Source organism: Cupressus sempervirens, chromosome 9, assembly GCF_028749045.1.
Source record: "Cupressus sempervirens isolate cs-2001-9-10 chromosome 9, ASM2874904v1, whole genome shotgun sequence".
Taxonomy (NCBI): Eukaryota; Viridiplantae; Streptophyta; class Pinopsida; order Cupressales; family Cupressaceae; genus Cupressus; species Cupressus sempervirens.
In genome coordinates this window covers 411,359,933-411,381,968 of record NC_143126.1, presented here as the reverse complement: position 1 = coordinate 411,381,968, position 22,036 = coordinate 411,359,933, and the positions used below count along the sequence as shown (strand labels likewise).

The 22,036-nt window shown below is 36.6% G+C and overlaps 1 protein-coding gene across 3 annotated transcripts; it reads right to left on the bottom strand.

The window, feature by feature from the left end:
- Positions 1-13,316: 13,316 nt before the first annotated feature.
- On the bottom strand, positions 13,317-21,564 carry LOC149539041 (pentatricopeptide repeat-containing protein At3g26782, mitochondrial-like). Of its 3 annotated transcripts, none has more exons than XM_089800394.1 (2): positions 18,451-21,564; positions 13,317-18,229 (listed from the first exon to the last, which is right to left on the bottom strand). In XM_089800394.1, the coding sequence occupies exon 1, from the start codon at positions 21,445-21,447 to the stop codon at positions 19,000-19,002; it is 2,448 nt and encodes an 815-aa protein (XP_089656520.1). In that variant the 5' UTR covers positions 21,448-21,564; the 3' UTR covers positions 13,317-18,229; positions 18,451-18,999. The 3 variants fall into 3 exon arrangements, with proteins under 3 accessions (XP_089656520.1, XP_089656521.1, XP_089656522.1); XM_089800395.1 differs by having other exon boundaries at positions 18,476-21,564; XM_089800396.1 differs by having other exon boundaries at positions 19,004-21,564.
- Positions 21,565-22,036: the final 472 nt, after the last annotated feature.

Genomic DNA, 22,036 nt, shown 5'->3' with positions numbered 1-22,036 from the left:
ACACTAAAGAATTCATCGACGATAATGCCATAATAGGTGGAGAGGTGAATATGATTCGCAAGCTCCTAGGAATTATCGGCAAGGAAGCTTGAAATGGTGAGGCGGTGTAGAGGGTCTGCAAGAATGCGGAAGAGAATTCAGTGATAATTAAATTAAGTAATTAAGCATTTGTATTTTGAAATTTTAAAAGAGCATAATTTATGTAAATATAAATGTGAGAGGGTGGTTGTATGTAATCTTCTTGAATAAATGAAGGAGTCGTCTATTTTTAGAATCCTAAATACTTGGAACTCACCTGCTTGTGAAGCCAAAAAGATGGGTGATGAGGCAAGATTAAGTAATCATCAATAACATGAACCATTACCAAATTATGATAGAACAAAATTTAATATTCTTAATAAGAATTAATTAATAACTCATGTACATTCCTGTTACTGTGATCTCCTGCTGCCAAGTCGTATGGCGCATTGTATACCATGATGCCTAGAGGATGGAATGATGTTCTCTGTCAATTCCGGGTAGGGAGGGTCTTTCTCGTTAGAGATCATGTGGGGATATATTGTGGTCCGAGGTTGGGTGGTTAAGCCCCTGACAATGTTTCACCTCTCTCAAGATGTCGGATATGAGTCAGACAAAGTAAGCTATGCATTCAATTGTTTATCAGAAACAGGTATTATCATTTTTAATATGAAAAGATAAGATCGAATTGAGTTAAATTCATTGTTATCATTATTTTACACCTGGATTGATTTGTGAATTGTTTTCATTTATATGAATATTGAATATAAGTATTTATCTAATCTTGAGAAATTGTCACAAATAAGCAATCGGAAGGAAAAGAAATCTAAAGCCCTAATTGATTGTGTGACAGCTGGAACCCTAATTGATACAGTGGTAATGGAAGCCCTAACTGAATCCATGGTATCGAAAACCCTAGTTGAATTCATGGTTGCGAAAGCCCTAAATAGAATTCGTCGTTGGATAATCCTTAGATAAAATCCGTTGTCGCAGAAGCCCTAAATTGAATCCGTGGTTGCGAAAGCCCTAAGTGGTAAAGCAGTATCAGAAGCCCTAAATAGATCGATGGAAATTGATGCCCTAATTGGTAAGATGATATGTGATGCCCTAGTTTAAGTTATATTGGTGTATAGTGGTATTCATCAAATATTTTTTTGAGATAGTATTCGATTTGAGGAATTGTTATAGTATATTTGTGGACTAACCCGGGTGGTTGCAGAAGCATACTTAGATGATTTTCAATCTCAATTTTTTTTAAAGTTATGTGATTTCAATTTCAGAAGTAATTTCATTAAAAATTATTTCAAGTATTTAGATGAGAAATTTTTGTTTAACTGATTTTAACGGTAAATCTTCTTCACATGAACATGAATGATGTAACTGCCTTCCTATGAATTCGATGTTATAACCGTATTCTATGCATATGGTAGATGTTAATTTAGACCTGAAAAACTTGGATGTTACATATGGTATCAGAGCATTGGGTTCAACCCTGAAACCTTGGGTCCAGCACTGTTTCTAAGAAACTGAAAACATAAATGTTGAAAAAGATTTATTTTTGCATATTTGGATATTGCAATCAAAATTGGAAAAACACAATGGAAAATCATTCAGAATAGCCAGGAAGGCTGAAATGATATAAAGTGAACAAATGTATAAAGAATTAAAAAAAGATGAAAAGGATTGGCAAGCTGAGTGGTGGAGATCGGCTTTGACGACCCAAATTTTGAAATCCTTGGCCAGGGTGGAATTAGGTAGATTTGTCGGAACAATTGATCTTGTTGATTGTCCTGATGCTTCAGTTATTTTGTCGAATAACTATTGGGACTTCAACCCACCTGATTACTCAGTGGCAGGACCAGAATGTTACATATGTATTATCCCTGGTGGGACGGCCATTCTTTGTCGAGAATGGGAAGATTAAAAAGGCTCCTGATGCCTAGACTTGCGCAATCCAAACACAGTTTAAAATCTTGATAAAAGATATCTAAATCCACCATGAACGGGTTTGTCGACCCAAATTAATGAAAGAAATAAATTGTTACAAATTTGAACTTGAATTGAATGAAAACAAAACTGTGAACCATGATTCTTTCTGATGTTGGTTAAACGAAAAGATCATTATGTGCTCCAGTAAGGAGCTGGAACTATCAATGTTTGTTTACAAATGTAAACTTTTGATGAGATGGGCACAGAAGCTTGAATCATAAAAATGGAAAAGATGAATTTCCAAGTATTTACAATTGAATGATGAGAATCTTATGAATTGTTTCAGATACTTATGATCTTGATTTGATAATCTTGCATAGTATATCATGTTTTTTGACACATTGTTATACATGTATAATATGCATGCGATGTTGACTTTACTTATTGAGCTGTTGAATATTGTTTTGGAGATGTCTTATCATGAAATGATTATTCTAATGAAATATTGGGCTTGAAGGCCAAGGTTACAATGGAAAAACATGGATTCACTAACCTATTACAGTTAATTTGTAAGCTTGCAAGGATGATCTATCCATTAATGAGGGCCATATGCCAGATGGTATGTATGAGCAAATTAAATTATGATCTAGAATTTGCTGGTTGAAGAATTTTCAAGTTTGAATACTTATCTTACTTTCAATCATTGAACCTTGTAAATAAAGATATCAAAATAGAATCAAACTAATGATATGGTGAGTGTCTACATAAGTATGACAAGAATATGAATCAGAATCAACTCAGCCGATGTTGAGATGACCACCGTTACGGTAAAGTGAACTTAGAGGTCATCGAGGACGATGAATCACAAGGGGAATGGTACGTTACATTCCAATTTTAAAATGCTCCTTTATAATGATCGTTGTAATTTTTAGTTCATCGAGGACGATGAACCTCAAGGGGAATGGTATGTTACATCCCAATTTTTGACCTAGCTTGAAATATAGACGTTATGAAGTCACTCGGCAGTTTAATTTGATATAATCTGGTGAAATGGTAAGATGGTCATTATGATTTCAAGTGAAGATGACATGTTAGTTGATCGTTAATTTAGAATTCATGGAATTAAGATGAAAGGTTAATTGATACAATTATTTATAACTTATAATTTAATTACAGAGAGATTCCTTGCAGGGAGCATGTTGAAGGGGTGGAAGCATTGTTAGAAAAGAATTAGGCAGGGCATCACCATCACTAGTAGATGGGTAAAGGACCTAGCGAATTGTAACATGACACATCTGTGAACCGCATGAGTTATTTAAATAATTTTAAATAAAATTAATTAAGTTAAAATATAAAACATCCCTCAAAGGATTGTAAATTATCTTTCATCATTATTATTTTGATAAAATTTATACTCATGCATTTAAACATAAAAATGATATAATAACACTATAATTTAATAATCGATTTCAATAATATTCAAAAAACTATAATAATGATTGGGATTATAATGTTCGAATTTTAACAACATTTGAATTATTATTATTTTGAGTTATAATCTTTCAACCCTCTTTCATTTCTTTTTCCTTAAGTAATTGGAATACGTATGGTTGCTTGTAATTGGTGGAAGCCAAATTAAACTCTTGTTTCTTGAGAAATGTCTTTTAGCGAACCAAAATTAGGCGTAAGTGGGAGGAATACAAATATAATCAAACACAAGTTGTGATATCAGATAGATGGTGCATTCTTGGCATGTAACAGTCTTCACTCCGCGTGGGAGATGTAGAAGGGTCGCAGTTAGAAACAAGAGCCCTGGCAGAATAGATAAAAGGCAACTGCGTTTGAATATGGTGAGGAGTTTTTGTTTTGTAAGCATCAATGATGGTGGTACAAATCATGGATTATTGGAAAATTGTGCATTAGTGTGTGGAATCAAGAAAAGGAAGCTACAGGGTTTGAGAAAGCCGTGTGAGGACCAAGAGTGGCGTTAGTGCTGAAGGAGGCACATTTTTGGGTTTTCAATGATATATTGGCTAAACGAATATAGGTGCCATGGATTCCTAGTCTCCATATTTCATCAACGATTCAAATTGGCCCATAAATTCAAGCTGTGATGATCTCCTGGTTCTATAAACTGCGAATCTAGCCAGGCTCAGGTCACAACTTGTCATAACAGGATATAGAACAATCATGAAAGGGTAATCTTACTATTGTGCGTTTTTAATATGCTTTCATATGCCAACTGTATGCATCATCAATACTATAATTGCTATATCAACAGTAGGCATTCTCTTATCATTTGTTATAACGCATGTAAGCAATCTTTTAACATTTTTTTTTATAACCCCCTGTAAGCATTTTCCTTGTTATTGCCATGCTAGCTGCACCATTTGTTATGCTTCTCTATCTGATGGAATCCGGCTGAAGTTGGAATCAAATTATATTTAAATCCCAAATTGTGAATGTGCTACGCTAAGTTTTGAATTCACCTTTTTCCTTTCAGATTGGAATCGGTTTGATAAGAGGAGATTCTTGATCAAATATTCTATTCAATATCTCTTTGATAATGTTTTGCTATTTTTTTTTACTTAGAATATCAACTTTGAATAAGCCACAACAACCTTGAATATATAATTCAATACATTCTTTTCTTTCATAATGGATGATATTGAATCCACACCAAAGAATTCATCGACGATAATGCCATAATAGGTGGAGAGGTGAATATGATTCGCAAGCTCCTAGGAATTATCGGCAAGGAAGCTTGAAATGGTGAGGCGGTGTAGAGGGTCTGCAAGAACGCGAAAGAGAATTCAGTGATAATTAAATTAAGTAATTAAGTGTTTGTATTTTGAAATTTTAAAAGAACATAATTTATGTAAATATAAATGTGAGAGGGTGGTTGTATGTAATCTTCTTGAATAAATGAAGGAGTCATCTATTTTTAGAATCCTAAATACTTGGGACTCACCTGCTTGTGAAGCCAAAAAGCTGGGTGATGAGGCAAGATTAAGTAATCATCAATAACATGAACCATTACCAAATTATGATAGAACAACATTTAATATTCTTAATAAGAATTAATTAATAACTCATGTACATTCTTGTTACTGTGATCTCCTACTGCCAAGTTGTATGGCGCGTTGTATACCATGATGCCTAGAGGATGGAATGATGTTCTCTGTCAATTCCGGGTAGGGAAGGCCTTTCTCGTTAGAGATCATTTGGGGATATATTGTGGTCCGAGGTTGGGTGGTTAAGCCCCTGACAATGTTTCACCTCTCTCAAGATGTTGGATATGAGTCAGACAAAGTAAGCTATGCATTCAATTGTTTATTAGAAACAGGTATTATCATTTTTAATATGAAAAGATAAGATCGAATTGAGTTAAATTCATTGTTATCATTATTTTACACCTGGATTGATTTGTGAATTGTTTTCATTTATATGAATATTGAATATAAGTATTTATCTAATCTTGAGAAATTGTCACAAATAAGCAATCGGAAGGAAAAGAAATCTAAAGCCCTAATTGATTGTGTGATAGCTGGAACCCTAATTAATACAGTGGTAATGGAAGCCCTAACTGAATCCATGGTATCGAAAACCCTAGTTGAATTCGTGGTTGCGGAAGCCCTAAATAGAATTCTTCGTTGCGAAAATCCTTAGATAAAATCCGTTGTTGCAGAAGCCCTAAATTGAATCCATGGTTGCAAAAGCCCTAAGTGGTAAAGCAGTATCAGAAGCTCTAAATAAATCGATGGAAATTGATGCCCTAATTGGTAAGATGATATGTGATGCCCTAGTTTAAGTTATATTGGTGTATAGTGGTATTCATCAAATGTTTTTTTGAGATAGAAGTCGATTTGAGGAATTGTTATAATATATTTGTGGACTAACCCGGGTGGCTGCAGAAGCATACTTAGATCATTTTCAATCTCAATTTTTTTTAAAGGTATGTGATTTCAATTTCAGAAGTAATTTCATTAAAAAGTATTTCAAGTATTTAGATAAGAAATTTTTGTTTAACTGATTTTAATGGTAAATCTTCTTCACATGAACATGAATGATGTAACTGCCTTCCTATGAATTCGAAGTTATAACCGTATTCTATGCATATGTTAGATGTTAATTTAGACTTGGAAAACCTAGATGTTACAATGTCGGTGTGGGGGGTGAGGCCTTATACACCCTCCAATTGACTCTGGGTCCTTCCCTAAGGATCTCAAAGATAAATTAGTCTCTCTCTAGGGAGTCAAAGTTAGTAACTACAAGATTAAAATTTCTTCGGAAGGAACTACTAGATGGGTCTGGAAATCTTTGGATGGGGTGGATTTAAACCCTTTGGCTAGAAATGCTTATGAAAAAAATTTGTTAGATAAAGAAATTAAGAAAATTGAGAGGAAAGATGAACTTATTTGGGCAGCTTCGAATGATAGAAAGTACAACATAAGAAATGTATACAACACTCTGTTACACTCACATAGATGGGAAAAAGTAGAGATTCCAATCAATCTCTGTTGGGACGATACTTATCTACCCAAGGCAGGATTCTTTTTATGGATGACTTTCCAGAATAGAATTTTGACGACGAACAGGTTATACGAACTGGGCTTTCAAGGTCCATCTAGGTGCATGTTATGTAAACATAACAGCGAGGATTTAGATCACCTTTTATATAACTATCCATTTTCCCATGCTTGTTGGGAATGGCTTAGACACGAGTTAGGGTGGTCAACTCCTCTGTCGAAATCTTTTCTTGATCTCCTAAAAGGATGGCCCACAAACTTGGATAAAGGTATTTACAATAAACTATGGAACATATGTCCGTCAATTGTGTCATGGGAAATTTAGAACAAGAGAAACAAATGCATTTTTCAAGACTCTGAATTGAAATTCAAAGAGACATTATTAAAAATTGAGGCTAGCATAGTGGAAGTAACTAATTCCGACCTCAGAAATTCTAGGAAAGAAGAAGGATCTTTCTCCATTTCGGATGGTCTCATGAAGAAGAATTGGATTAACTTGATCAATCCTCCCCTAGTATACTTTAAGAAAAGCAAGGAAGCTAGGGAAAGTTGTAATTGGTCTCGCGCCCCCCCCCCCCCCCCCCCAAATGGATGGTATAAACTCAATTTTGATAGTGCAACTAGAGGCAATCTAGATATGGCAGGAATTGGCTATATCATTAATGACGATACAGGTAAATGGATAGCTAAAAATGCCACGTCAATTCGCCCCACCTCCAACAATTTGGTCGAATTAGAAGCTTTTGGAAAAAGGTTTGCTTCTATGTCATGAGTTAGGGTTGTCAAGAGTTATCATAGAAGGGGACTCTCAAATCATCTTAAACGTAGTTAGGAAACATGTTACCCCTAATTGGGTTCTCAATTCTAAGCTAGGTGAAGTCCTCAATCTTCCCGATCGGATCGTTGATAGTCGGATATGTCATATATTCCGAGAAGGTAATCAAAAGGTGGATTTTTTAGCAAACAAAGGAGCGGATTTTACAGGTCTTCAACAATTTATAGTTATACATGTTTCTCAGACATTATCATATCCTTAGGTTCTCTTCATCAATATTCCTCCTTTATATTCTATTTAGCTTTTTTGCCTATGAGGGTTGTCTTTATATCCATTTAGTTTAGTGCTACTTGGATCGTTCATCTCTTGGAGAGTTGTCTTTATTTATGTTATTATCTGCCAACTATATTGGTATTATTAACATAGGTTTTCGCATATGGTTTTATTGATGGACCTGCACTTCCACTTATCATTGTGATAGGTGGCGCCATTTCCATTTTTGTCTATGATTTTGTTTTGTGCTTTCTCATTATACCCTTTTATGACATACCCATGTTTCAGTCTACTAATGTCATCATTACATGAGGTCATGCCAGACTGGGCTTCTAGACTCTTCGATTGGGTTTTGTTTTATTCTGTAATATCGTTTCTTTGCCCACTGCCTGGTTTGTCATTCTTGACAATGGATTCCAACATCTATCTCTTCCATACAACAGAATCCCGTATCATGGCATTCTGCGGCAATGTCAAGCCGGAACGTTGGAACAAAATTCTAAGACCGGTGAACGATATGACTAGGATTGTCGTGAGCAGAGTGATTGGAGGAGTCTTCGATTACAAATATACATGGAGGATGAATAGTGACATAATAGGCTCCTTTATTGGATGTATGGCAAGAGCTAGGGTGGAGCCTTGGGCCATCATCCAACTTTGCTGCAACATATTTGACCCAACTTGGAGAAAGGGTCTCGAGCAAGTGGTCAAGAGCATCAACAATAAGCTACGCATTCCTCTGCCAAAGAAATATATGGATCTTCCGCCGGGGTCCCCAGATTTGGAGGTTGCCTATCACCACCCCTCTCTGTTCATTCGTGAAAACTTTGCCTTCTACAAGGAATGGCCCAAGATGGTGACCAACATCCAATTCCCTCTCAGATGGAGGGGTATCGTGGAGGAGGAGAATAGAGTATAGCTAACAAATTATCTCAATGCTTTTAATGCATATATTCAACCTGAGGTAACCTTTGACAATTTGGATGCCCTAAATTTTTGCACTCCAAATTCGGAGAAGACCAATAGGGCTAAGTTTGATTTTGAGTTTCCTCCAAATTTTCATGTGGAAAACCCAAACAACATCTCTCAAGTCATTATGGTATATTGGAAAAAGGGTTTTCTCAGGTGCTTAGCTGGATAAGCCACCCTATTTCTAGTAATCGGTTAGGCCAGTATGTATTTGGCTTTGTTTTACGGATTAGTAACTAACCCTATAATGGGTTTTTGTACTGGACTTAAGACTGTATAGTTTTTGTTGTCAATCGCAGTTAGACTGTGCTTTAGTTTGTTTGTAATACTTTTAGATTGTCGTATGGAGAATTTTGATAACTCCTTTAATTTGTCTATGGTAATAGACGAATATGATGATAATAATATATGGTATTACATTTTTGTTTGGTGATTTTGGCTCTGAAGGTCTTCATGGCTTGTGGCTATTATGTATGTTTGATTTATTTTGCAAAGATATTCTTAAGATTGGCATAATGGAAGACTGGTTTTGGATTTAATTCATGTTTATCATCTATTTGAGGAATGCTATCATATGCTTTGGGCATCCAGTTTTTCTTTTATTAACAGAGCTTTGTTTAAATCTCAGACTGTGTTTTATGGTTATCTGCTTTCCATTAATCTTCATCGGGAGTTCGGCCAATTGTTGTTTTGTTCTTTTAGCCTGTCTCTTGCTCCGATGCCTTAGATTTTAGTATTTAATCATTTATTAATTGGTATGCTACGGCAGTTTGTAGGTTGTTCCTTTGCTTATGTTCAGAGGTATACTCTGTTTTGCATTATATTATTTATAGTTGGCCTGTGTTCTGGAAGTTAACAGAGTGGGTAGCCACGAATCACTCCCTCTTTATTTCTGACATTCCTTTTGTTGGCAGTTGGCTGTAGTTTGAGGGAATTGGTAGAATTATCCCCTTGTTTAGAATGGCGATCAGCAAATTAGTTTGTCTTCATGGTATAGTTGCTACTCTTATAAGGCTCCATGGAATAATTTTATCCTATCTTTCTTTATAAATTCTGCATAATCTCATAGCTATAATGTAGTATATTTAATGTATCCAATAAGCCTCTTTTGTGCTAGATAGCTTTAGGTTGGTATTCAGCTGCATTGTGATGGTTTGAGCATGGAAAGTTGCAAAAGAGTTGTTCCTGTTGAAATTTAGATTTTGAGTTTTAAATCTGTATTTAATTAGTATCATTTTTTGATTTCTATGTGGGGCAATTCAGGTAGGTTTTTATATTCCTCTTTAATGTGGTGCTCACTTTAGGCTTAATTTCTAATCCTCGCTAAGTTGAGAAGAGTGTTAATTCACCTCATAGATTCTCCTATAGACGTATTAATTATAAAGGTTCTTACATTTAATTCTATGTAAGTTTGTCCTTATCTTTAGATTTGTTATTCTTCTATTAACCATTTTGAGTGGAAGATAGCTAGACAAGGATGATCGCTTTTCACTTCTATACATGAATGGAAAGAGTAATATTGAATCTTCGCCAAGAGGTCTCTGGTAGCAACAAAGAGCTTTGTACTGAAATATTTTCGATCAGATCATATTCTTACATTGTAATGTTTGAAATAAAGATATTTTGACTGGAGTATGCCCCTTTCATGTTGTAATAATAAAGGACCATGGTCCCAGGCTAGGCTAGAGGTTTTCTTTCCCCGTTCTTTCCTACCAATGCCCGTTTGAATGGTGGAACGCTATTGTATTTTATTTTATTTTATTAATCAATTATTATGGCCTTGGCCGTTTACCGATCAATAAAAAAAAAAGCTTTAGATTTTTATTTTAATAAATAAAACCAACACATCCTAGTATAGTCATTAATAAAAGTCATTAACTAATTATTTCCATTTTCTGATAGAATAGGCATATGCCCACACAAATCTAAGTGAATATGGCCTAGCTTTCTAGATCTTTCTAGATGCTCAAAACATAGAATCATGAAAAAGTTGTTTACTATGTTTGCCTAAAATGCAAGCATCACATCGGGAAAGTTGTCGTGGAATAGTAGGAAGCCCTTAAATTCCTTTTTGTTTCTCAAGTCTGAGACTCTCATAGCCAATGTGGCCAAATTTAACATGCCATAACAAGCTAGAAGACAAATTACCACTACACTGAAAAAAAATTGCAGTATTCTGAGAATTGGATGAGGTACCTTTCAACTGTAAAAGTTTGTCATCTTCCACTCCAGTCACTGCAATCATATGATCAAAATATCATCTAATCTCAATGATGCCATCAGTTATATGTATTGAATGACCTTGCAGTCTAATATGCGCAAGGGATATCAAATTTTCTTCAATTGTGGAAGATAAAGAACATCAGAAAGTATGTAATCAGAAAGACCTCGTAATTTAAGTCTAACAGATCCAATGCCTAAAGGTTTTAACCAAGACTTGTCTGCAAAATAAACTAATCCATCCACTTGATCATTGAATGTCTCAAAAAATGTTTTCTAAATGTCATATGGCATGTGGCTCTAGTATCTAAAAACAAAATATCATTCCAAGTGGAATATAAAGTACTAAAAACTCCTTCAATCCCAAGATTACAATGTGCTACAACATAATGTGCAGATTCACGACAGTTGCCTTTGTCTGGTGGCTGGTCTTTCTTGTCACAAATCTTCTCCCAAGGAGTTCAGCAAAGATTGACAGTATGACCCATTTTTTCACATCTATAGCATTGCATAGATTGTTCGTCTCTCAGCTGGATGTCTCCATATTAATAATCTGTGTGCTGGTGTTGTGGCTGAGAATGTTATCTACCACCTTGATAATTTTACTTTTCGGAATCAACAAGTAATCAGTTTACTTTTCATAGACTTTGAAGATTCATCGCCTGCAGTATATTAGTGGATGTGGTTGGATATCCCATTCAGAATCCTAACGAGAAAAACCACAAAGAAGGAAAGGAACTCTATAGTAAATGAGATGGTATTATCAACTAATAAGCAGAAAACACCAGACAGGGTGGGGCATAAAGGATCAACATAATGAGATTCCTAAATTAACCACACACAGACATTACAAAAAGATATGTTCAAATAGCCAATGTTCTCCGAGGATGGTAGCTCCGAAAGCTTCAACACATTTGACAATTCCTCTTTCAGTGCACGTAATGAAGATTTTACAATTAGTAGGTGATAAACCTGTTGATGATTGGCTTAGTGACTTATGGCTACTCAAAACCATACTCCCATAGAGAGATTTGATTCTATACAGATGGACATGGATCCAAGAAAATTTAATTTAGCAGTCTGGAGATCTTCTACAAGAAAACCATAGTGAGTCAGAAGAGGATGATTCATTGCAGAATCGGGAATACAATTAGAAAACTTTGCATGATAATGTGTTTGCAGAGCCAGATTCAGAGCATGAACATATCCATTTGCCATGACAAGATCATCGCACATCACTATTTTGTGAGAGCATAAGACCAATGTTTTCTGGCAATGATGGATATTGCTTTTGTAGTATAAAACTCAGATTGCAAAGTCCAGCAAAAAAGTATGACTGTCTAATTAATGGACGTTTTTAGGGTTAAGAAATTTGCACATAAGAATTGCCATATGAAATTTGCAACTGTTTATGGAAGTAGGATCAGTCAACACATCATACAAAGGAAATGCCTGAGGAATAGCTTTAGGCCATGTCTTACCCTCTAGTCTGTCCCACCGACATGCAAGGCACCCAAGGAATTGCATGCAAATGAGAAGACTTATTTTCTGGACAGGGAAATGATGGATTGAGCAAATACTGATCACTAAACCTAGGACAAGAAAAATATAAGATTTCAAGGGAAAGAAATAAGATGCACAATAATCTAGAGCTACATGTGCAATAAAATCAGCTCATTGAGCAGAAGGAAAGTCGGGTGGTGGACTTGAGGAGAAATTGACAGGTATGCAATCTCTGCTGGGAAAGAGGGCTTTTGTATGAAATTGGCTTGCCGTTAACCATGAAAAGCTCCTGGGAGAGATGGACAAGGCTATGCAGATGCTCAAATACACTCAACTGAAGCCGATAACACAAAAGCAATACTTAGAAAACATAATGGATCAAGGTAATGCACTTACCTACCATGGGAGCCCAGCCTTAGAGGTAAGCTGAAGTAACTGAAGGTAGGAATGGTTGGATTTGGTTTAAGCAACACAATCAGTCCAAATAGTAACAATGCCTTCTCAGATCAGCCACTAATCTTCCATGGATCTCTTCTGCAATCCCTTTTCTGCCTGCCAGATATATTGATGTTTTATGTGATAAGGGATTCAAATTATATGGTGCACCCTAGAGGTGATACAATCCTCTTCCTTGGTAGAGTAGCATGCTAAACTATTGTTTTGTTTGCATTATGCAACAGTTGTACTCCAACCAACACAACCTTCAATCAATGCTACGTTATGAGCACTGATGTTGGTAAGGGCAGCAGGATCTCAAGGATTGTCATAACACTGATTGATATATGAAGAAAAAAGAGTCTCTATGTTATGTGCAATTATGTGTATGTATGCTTCAATTGTGTTCATTGTTAGACATAACAAGTTCCGTAGGACTATTAGTGCTCCAAGAAAGTAATGAGCACGTCAAACATAGGTATAGCCCTCTAACCATTATTTTTTTAATTAATGGTAAAGATGGTTTTTGAAAGGGCCCAAACCTTTATCTACAAATCAAGAAAGATATAAGGGTGAAGCCTGACAAAATGATGCAGCTTACCTTGTATTCCTTCAATTAAAACAAAAACATCCACTCTCTGTATGACACAAAAAGTAATCAAGTAGGAACATAATCAGAACATTCAGAGACTGTATTAAACAGCTTCCTCTGATGCTTTGGCTCTTTTATTCATTTCTGTAAACCAAGAATTACATCCTCCAAGAATTAACAGTCCTCTACTTTTTATTTAGCAGCCCTTTTCCCCTTAACTCCCTACATAGCATTCTATTTCTCAAAAAGTGCTTTCCCTAATTACCTCCTACATAACTGAAAATCAACACCTAACTAGCTGGAGAGTTATCTCCTTATTTATCTCCTATGTGGACTGGAATTAACCCCAAAACCAACTCCTACGTAACTCAATTAACAACTAAAACCCAACAGAGCACTACTCAGCAATTACTAAAGAAAACTCATCAAATATTGGGTGTGCTGGCAATAAGCCCTAGCTAAGCTCCAAATGACTGATCAGTCACAGTCTTCCACAACTGAATGCAGCTACACTCGGACAGCTGTTCTTCTGAATGCTCTGCATCATCCTCTCCTGGTCTGGAAAAGCTTAAACACTTGAGTTCTTGTGTATCTGGTTCAGCTATTGGATCAGCTTGGCTATACTTAAGCAAGTCGGCTTTTGAGATCCAAGAGTTATAGGAATCAGGGAGGCCTTCCCATTTAACATAATACAGCTTATAAGAACTGGATCGAGTAACCCTCAATTTGGTATCTCGTACTTGTTCAATTCTCTCCCTTTTCTTCCTTGGCACGTGCTTGATCCATTGATCATTTTCCACCTCATTTTGCTCTTCTCCCAACTGATCACTACTACTTCTAGCTGAATAAGTATGAAGATCAGCGGCATTAAAGATGGGACTGATGTCCCATTCTTCAGGCAGTTCAATTTGGTAGCCATTGTCATTCATCCTCTACTTGATATTGCAAGGCCCAATTTTCTTTGGTTTCAGCTTGTTGTAGACACCCCGTGGATACCTTTCTTTGCATAGATGTACCATAACCATTTCTCCTTCCTAGAAAACCTTTCTTCTCCAATGCAGATCAGCTTTCTCCTTATAATGATTATTCATGGATTGCAATTTGCGTCTTACTTGCTGTTGCACCTCTTTAATATTCTCCAAGAAATCTGTAGCTTCATGGTCATTTTGTGGGCTTATGGGCAAGTCAACTAGGTCCACAACTCCCATAGGATTCACACCATATACAATTTGAAAAGGAGACTTACCTGTGGATCGATTTACGATGGAATTATAGGCAAACTCAGCTTGAAGAATGACTGAATCCCACTGCCGAGGATTCTCTCCAATTAAACACCTTGATAGGTTCGCTAGGCTTCTATTTACCACCTCTGTTTGACCATCACTTTGAGGATGGTAGGCTGAACTGTATTGCAGTCTGATGTCCAACTTCTTCCATAGGATTCTCCAAAAATGACACATGAACTTGGTATCCCTGTCAGTTGTTATTGGTTTTGGAACACCATGCAGTTTTACCGCTTCTTTGAAAAACAAATGTGCCTTTGACTCAATGCATTAGCCACTACATTTCTCTTACCACTACTATGTTGCACAACAAAAGTATAAGCTTGCAAAAAGGAAACCCATTTAACATGCTTATGGGACAGCTTACCTTCTGAATTGATATACTTCAAAGCTTGATTATCAGTCATCAAAACAAGCCTCTTGTGTAAAAGATAGTGCCTCCAATATTTTAAAGCTTGTACTACAACATAAAATTCCTTATCATATGTGTTATACTTCCTTTTAGCTTCATTTAGTTTCTCAATGAAGAAGGCAGCCGATTTCTCCTCTTGGCTTAGCACTTCCCAATGGCTACCCCTGAAGCAGCACATTCCACTGTATAAAGTTTCTCAAAATCAATTATGCCAAGAATAGGTGCTTTTGTTACCTTCTTTTTGAGCTGTTCAAAACTAATATGAGCAGCCTTTGTCCAAATAAAGATCTTCCCCTTTGTGCAATCAGTCAATGGTGCGCTTATGCCACTAAAATTTCTAATGAATCTCTTATAGAAATTAACCAAACCATAGAAGCTTCTTACCTCAGTGACACTTCCAGGTGTAGGCCACTCAAGAATGACATTGACCTAAAACTGGATCCATGCTCAAGCCATGTGATGAAATAACATTGCCCCAAAAAACCAGCTTGACTTTACACAACTCACTCTTTTCATTGTTGATGAATAACCTTTCTGTTCTGAGTATATCAAGTACTGTCCTACAAGCTCCTGAAATGTTCTACAAGCTCCTTCAAGGATTTACAAAAATCAAGATATCATCAAAAAATGACTATTACAAATTTTCCAATGTGCTTTCTAAATACCTGGTTCATTGTACGCATGAAGGTAGCTGGTGCATTAGACAACCCGAATGTCATCACCACCCACTCAAATAATCCATCTTGGGTTTTGAAGGCAGTTTTCCACTTGTCACCTTCTGGAATGCAGATTTGAGGATACCTGCTTCCAAGGTCAATTTTGGAGAAGATCATAGCACCTACCAAACAATCCAGCAGATCGTCCATCCTAGGTAGTGGATAGCAATACTTCACAATGATCTTGTTGATAGCTCTTGAATCCATAAAGTCTCTACTTTCCTCCTTTTTTAGGGGAGAGAGAGCAAGTGTGGCACACGGGCTCATACTTTCACTCACAAATCCTTTCTTCATTAGTTCTGTGATTTGCCTCCTCATTTCCTCATTTTCTAGGGGAGGCTATCTGTAAGCTTCCTAGTTTGGGAGTTTGGCATGAGGAATTAGATCAATTTGGTGGGTAATGCCTCTAGAGGGAGGTAACCCAGCTGGCAGGTCACTTGGTGTCAAGTCTGAAAATTGTTGCAGCAGGTCTTCCACTTCCATTGGAATTGTTTGCTTTGTCTGATTTATCTTTTTCTTGTGGGTACAACAAAATCAGATAACAAACCTCTCCCTTAGATTCCCTTGAAAACTCTTTCCAACTCACTATGGATAGGGACAAAGTTACTAATTCTATTGGTCCTCCCCTAAAGGGCTTCAAATATGTAATTTACCCTCGTGTTGCAGCTCATAAGTGTTATCCTTACCATGATGAACCACATCCCTATCAAACAGCCAAGGCCTACCCAATAACAAATGGCAAGCATTCATTGGCACTACATCACACATCACCTTGTCTTCATATGGACCAACTGTAAATTGAACCAAACAGGATTGGTTCACAAGCACATTGTGATCCTTTTTAACCAAGAAATTTAATAAGGATTCAGTTTTGGTACACAAGCCAACTTTAATTTTTGTACTTACAAAGTTATCAGTAGATCCTGCGTCAACAATCACCTTGCACACTTTATCTTTGCACTTGGATTGTGTTCGAAATACACTATTTCTTCTCCAATCAGCTATAGGGGTTTCCTTGTCTCCAGTCATCATAAGGGGTTCTACTTTTTCTTCTTCTTGAGTCACCATTGTCCTCTTCAGATTTTAGAGGCAATCCACAACTCTATGTCCCTCGCTACAAATGTGACATTTCAAGGGTCTCCAACCCCCAAAGAATTGTTGTCCTCGTCCTCTTTCTCTAAAGCCACCCATTCCTTGGAAGTTGGGCTTCACAATATCTATGGGTTCTTCATTTGCTGAGTTGGATGAACTTACTCTTCCCTTTTAATCAAATTACCACCTCTTTTGATGGCTGCTCTGTTTAATATACTCAATTTCTCTTCTTTTAGAGCTAATTGATAAGCTTCATCCACAGAATTCACTCGGAGTAAGGCCAACTCATTTTGGAGCTGAAACACCTAGCCACAGTATGCTCATTGTCTTCTTGCAGGTTGGTTCTTATTTGCAGCTTCATAAGGCCAATAAGGAGGGCTCCTTCTGTTTTAAGTTCTGAAATTCCTTAAAAAGCTTTTGTTGGTAGTCTGAAGGTATGAATTTGGTCTTTAAATGCTTCAACATCTTTGGCCACAACTTAATTTTTTCCTTCCCCTGACTCCTTACATTTTGAAGATTTTCGCACCAGAAAGCTGCATGAGACTTCATCTTTGAAACTGCAATCTTTACCCTTCACGGGTCAGTCTCATCAATTCCTTTCATTTCATAGTATTTCTCCAAATCTTGAATCCAATCCAAGAACATCTCAGGATTCAGATTGCCTTTAAAACCAGGTACCTCAACCTTTAGTTCCTTGTTTGTTGATGGCCTCAATAAGTCTCTCCATCAGATCTATGACTGCTACTTGCCCTCTTTGAACCTCTTACTCTTAGTCAGAGTCTTCGTGAAGCAACCTAGCCTCTAGGTCCTGTAACCTTTGAAGTACTTCTAAGCATTACCTTTCAATCTAGCATTCCTCTTGCTTCTTTGTCCCCAAATCATAGGAATGCCTCTCTGAGCCATTCTGAATGTTGCTCTGATACCAAACTGATGCAGCTTACCTTGTATTCCAGCAATTAAAACAAAAACATTCACTCTATGTATGACACAAAAAGTAATCAAGTAGGAACATAATCAGAACATTGGGAGACAATTAAACAGCACCCTCTGATGCTTTGGCTCTTTTATTCATTTCTGTAAAGCAAGAATTACATCCTCCAAGAAAAATCCCCTCCTGATCTTAACAGTTCTCTACTTCTTATTTAGGAACCCTTTTCCCCTTAACTCCCTACATAGCATTCTATTTCTCAAAAGTGCTTTCCCTAATTACCTCCTATATAACTGCAAATCAACACCTAACGAACCAGAGAGTTATCGCCTTATTTATCTCCAATGTGGACTGGAATTAACCCCTGAATCAACTCCTACATAACTCAATTAACAACTAAAACCCAACAGGGCATGACTCAGCAATTAATAAAGAAAACTCATCAAATACTGGGTTTTCTGGCATTAAGCCCCAGTTAAGCTCCAAATGACTGATCAGTCACTGTCTTCCACAACTGAACGCTGCTGGACTTGGACAGTTGTTCCTCTGAATGCTCTGCATCACAAAACAACAAAAATAAGCAACAAGAAACAACCAGGATAAAGGGTTCAATACAAGATAAGATAAGCAGTGAAGAAGCTGAAAGCAGCAGACTGAGAAACTTATCCTCTAACCATTATAAAAACCCCTGACAGTTATCTCAAACGTATTAACAATCTGTTTTAACTTTTGTCCAAATGAAAGGAAGTTACACATAGGTAGTTTATGTAAATTACACGAGGAATCTCGTAAAGCCCAGACCTTCGTGATTTTCTTTCCTCTCCATCCCTGAATGTCACTACCAGACTTGAGTAATTAAAATTAATTCAATACAACATATCCCGGGTATTCTCTGACAATTGACAAGAAATCAACCTAGTCACAAATAATTTTGCCCAGGTTGCAAAGTCTCAATGAAGCCTAGAGATTTGATTGTACGCCCTTTAGTCATGTTTGCTGATGGCCATACATATTCATATTTCCCTCAAAAGTTCATTTTTGTTCATCTCCAGCTTTTCAGTCCGGGGCTAAATGGCCTTCCTGAAAAACTACTCAATGTCACGTCTCTCCAATTGTGGTGTTTAATGGGCTTTTAACAAACAACCCATCAGCATATCTATGTCAGTGATGCACCAATCATTTCACCAACTCAAAAGAATGATCCAGCTATCTGAAAATTCAGAAATCAGATATATTTTTTGTTTGGAAATGTGTTTCATTAGAATCAGCCTCACATTATACATATGTTTGGTGCAAGAACGTGTTTATAGAAGATTCAGTCAGAATTACCAATAATCTCCACATGAACATTCTCCGTGTTTGAAATGATGGAAACGGTTTGAATCTCTCACAACAATTTCTCTTGCAACAACTTTGGAGACAAACTTGATTGCTCTGTGGCAGTCACCACATACTCGAAGGTTCTTGACAACTCTAATAGTAGTTCCAGGGGGCATGTTTAACAATCCAAATGCAATTGCCAGCTTCTCACTGTGGTAACCAAGGAATAATTCCTTCTCCTCATCTTCCACATCATTCAATGAAGGCATTGTGTCTGGAATATAGCCTGCTGCCTTCATTTCCCAAGACAATTTCTCCAACTTTGCATAGATCTCCTGTGTCTGTGGGTGTGATCTGTCTCCAACACAAAAAGTATGTACCATTTTATGGTCTTCAATCCAACTACATCCAGGCATCTTTTCAATTCCTCTATCATTCATGATTTTTCTTACCTGCTGAACGTCAGACCATCTGCCTGCTTCAGCATAAATATTTGACATAAGAACATAAGGTCCAGTTCTCTTACAATCCAACCCAAAGAAGAATCTAGCCACAAATTCTCCTAATGCTATGTTCTTATGCGACCTACAAGAACCAAGCAAACATACCCATACAACCGTATCAGGCTTCATAGGCATTTTTATTACAAATGTTAGGGCTTCCTCAAGAAAGCCAGCACGACCAAGAAGATCAACCACACATACACAATGATCCATTTTGGGTAGCACTTTATAATACTCACTCATTAGACTGAAGTATTTACAACCATCAGCCACTCTACCTGCATGGCTGCATGCAAATAATATACAGATGAAGCTTATATCGTTGGGGTTGGTTCCAGAGTGCTGCATTAATTCAAAGAGTTTGGAGGCTTCTATGCTGTGACCATGCATCGCATATCCTGCAATCATCACATTCCATGATACCACATTTTGGGGTGGCATTTTGTCAAATGCTTTGCGTGCCTTTGTAATGCTTCCACATTTTGCATACATGTCTATCAGGGCAGTCGCAACTTTAACATCTAACAGAAAATTGTTTTCTATTAGTTGTTGATGGATCACCACGCCTAATTCAAAAGCTCCAATCTTCGCACAGGCTGGAAGGATGCTGGCATAGGTTTCTAAACTTGGCTTTATACCTGCCAATTGCATTTGCTTGAAAACCTCAAAGGCTTTATCGGCAAGCCCATTTTGCGCATATCCAGCAATAATTGCAGTCCATGAGACCACATCTTGTCGAGGTATTTTATCAAATAATACATACGCCTTCTGTAGGTTTCCACATTTTGCATACATGTCTATTAGAGCAGTCAAAAGCTTAACATCTGTCACAAATATGTTTTCGAGTATTTTTTGATGAATTTCCTTACCTTGTTCCAAATCTCCCAACTTAGCACATGCAGATAGGACGCTCGTAAAGCTTAGTGTGTTGGGCTTTACACATGACAATTGCATTTGCTTGAAAACCTTCAAGGCGTTATCAACCAGTCCATTTTGTACATATCCAGTAACTATTGCAGTCCAGGAAACCACATCCTGCTGATTTATTTTGTCAAACAAATTCTGCGCTTTTTGTATGCTTCCACACTTTGCATACATGTCTATCAATGTTGTGACAACTACAACATCTGAAAAATAACCGCTTTTAATTATTTTCTGATGGATTTTCATACCCTCTTCCAAAGCTTCCAGTTTAGCGCAAGCCGGTAGTATGCTGGCAAAGGTTGCCGAGTTTGGATTTACACCTGCAAACTGCAACTGCCCAAAAATGTCTAGAGAATTTTTATCAAGCCCATTCTGTTCATATCCTACAATCATTGCATTCCACGAGACATTGTCTCGTACAGGCATTTTGTCAAATAACTCGTGTGCCTTTCCTATGCTTCCACGTTTTGCATATAAATCTATCAGGGTATTCATCACAATTACATTAGAAATAAAACCACGCCTAATAATGCTTCCGTGAATCTCCAAACCATGCTCTAGAGAAGCCATGCTGGCGCATACAGGAATAATAGTGGAAAAAGTGAAATGGTCTGGCTGGATATCTGTTCGTTGCATTTGATGAAATAGTTTCAATGCCTGTTGAGGAAGGCCGTGTTTTCTGTAAGATGAAATTATTACATTCCATGAAAAGACGTTTGGCTCAGTCATGTTGTCAAAAACAATGCGAGCATCTACCAAGCTTCCACATTTGTCATACATGTTGATAAGTGTATTTGGTAGCAGAGAATGTGGAGTGAATGTTAATCCTCTGTCATTTATGTGAGCGTGAATTTGCTTCCCCTCAAAGAGTAATTTGCTGGCAGTGCAGGCGTGCAAAAGATGAATGTATGTGGAAGAATCTACAGCAGCGTTATTTGTGTTAAAAAGAATGCGTACAGCCTCTTTCAGACGACCCTCTGAAGACAGATTTCTGAGACTTCGATTGAGATTGACAGTGGATGACATCGATAAATGTGTTCAGTCATTCATTCTGCTGCCACACACTACCACCTTCTTCCTGTGTTTTCCTCGCAGTCCTAGCCGCAGCAGTGTAACTGTAAAGATTCTAAAAATCGCATATTACAGGGGAATGGGGCTGTTTGAATAGGTAGCGAAGGTCAATTTTAAGTACTTATGGTTTTCTCTATTTTTTCAATATTTCTGTGTCTTTTTATCAATTCATTATTCATTTTTGTCTTTTTCTTTGTATTTCTCTTCTTTTCATCTTTTTATTTTTATTTACCTTTGTTAATTTTCTTTTAGTTATATACTATAGATATCTTAAATAAATCTATCTAAAGAAATGTAGATAAATATCTAAAAATCTAATTTAAATCTAATTTACTATATCTAAAAATATTTTTATTCCATTATTTTTTGCACTTTCTTAAATTTTTTATCTTTTGATTCTTTTTTGCACTTAAGTTTTATTTTTTATTTATTTTTAAATAAATGATTAATATCTTAAGTTTATAATATTATCAAATATTTTATGTAATATTTATTAAATTATTTTTTAAAAATATACCATATCTATAATAAATACTAAGATTTT

Coding starts and splice junctions, on each gene's coding strand:
- LOC149539041 (XM_089800394.1), bottom strand. CDS start 21,447: ATGTCATCCACTGTCAATCTCAATCGAAGTCTCAGAAATCTGTCTTCA.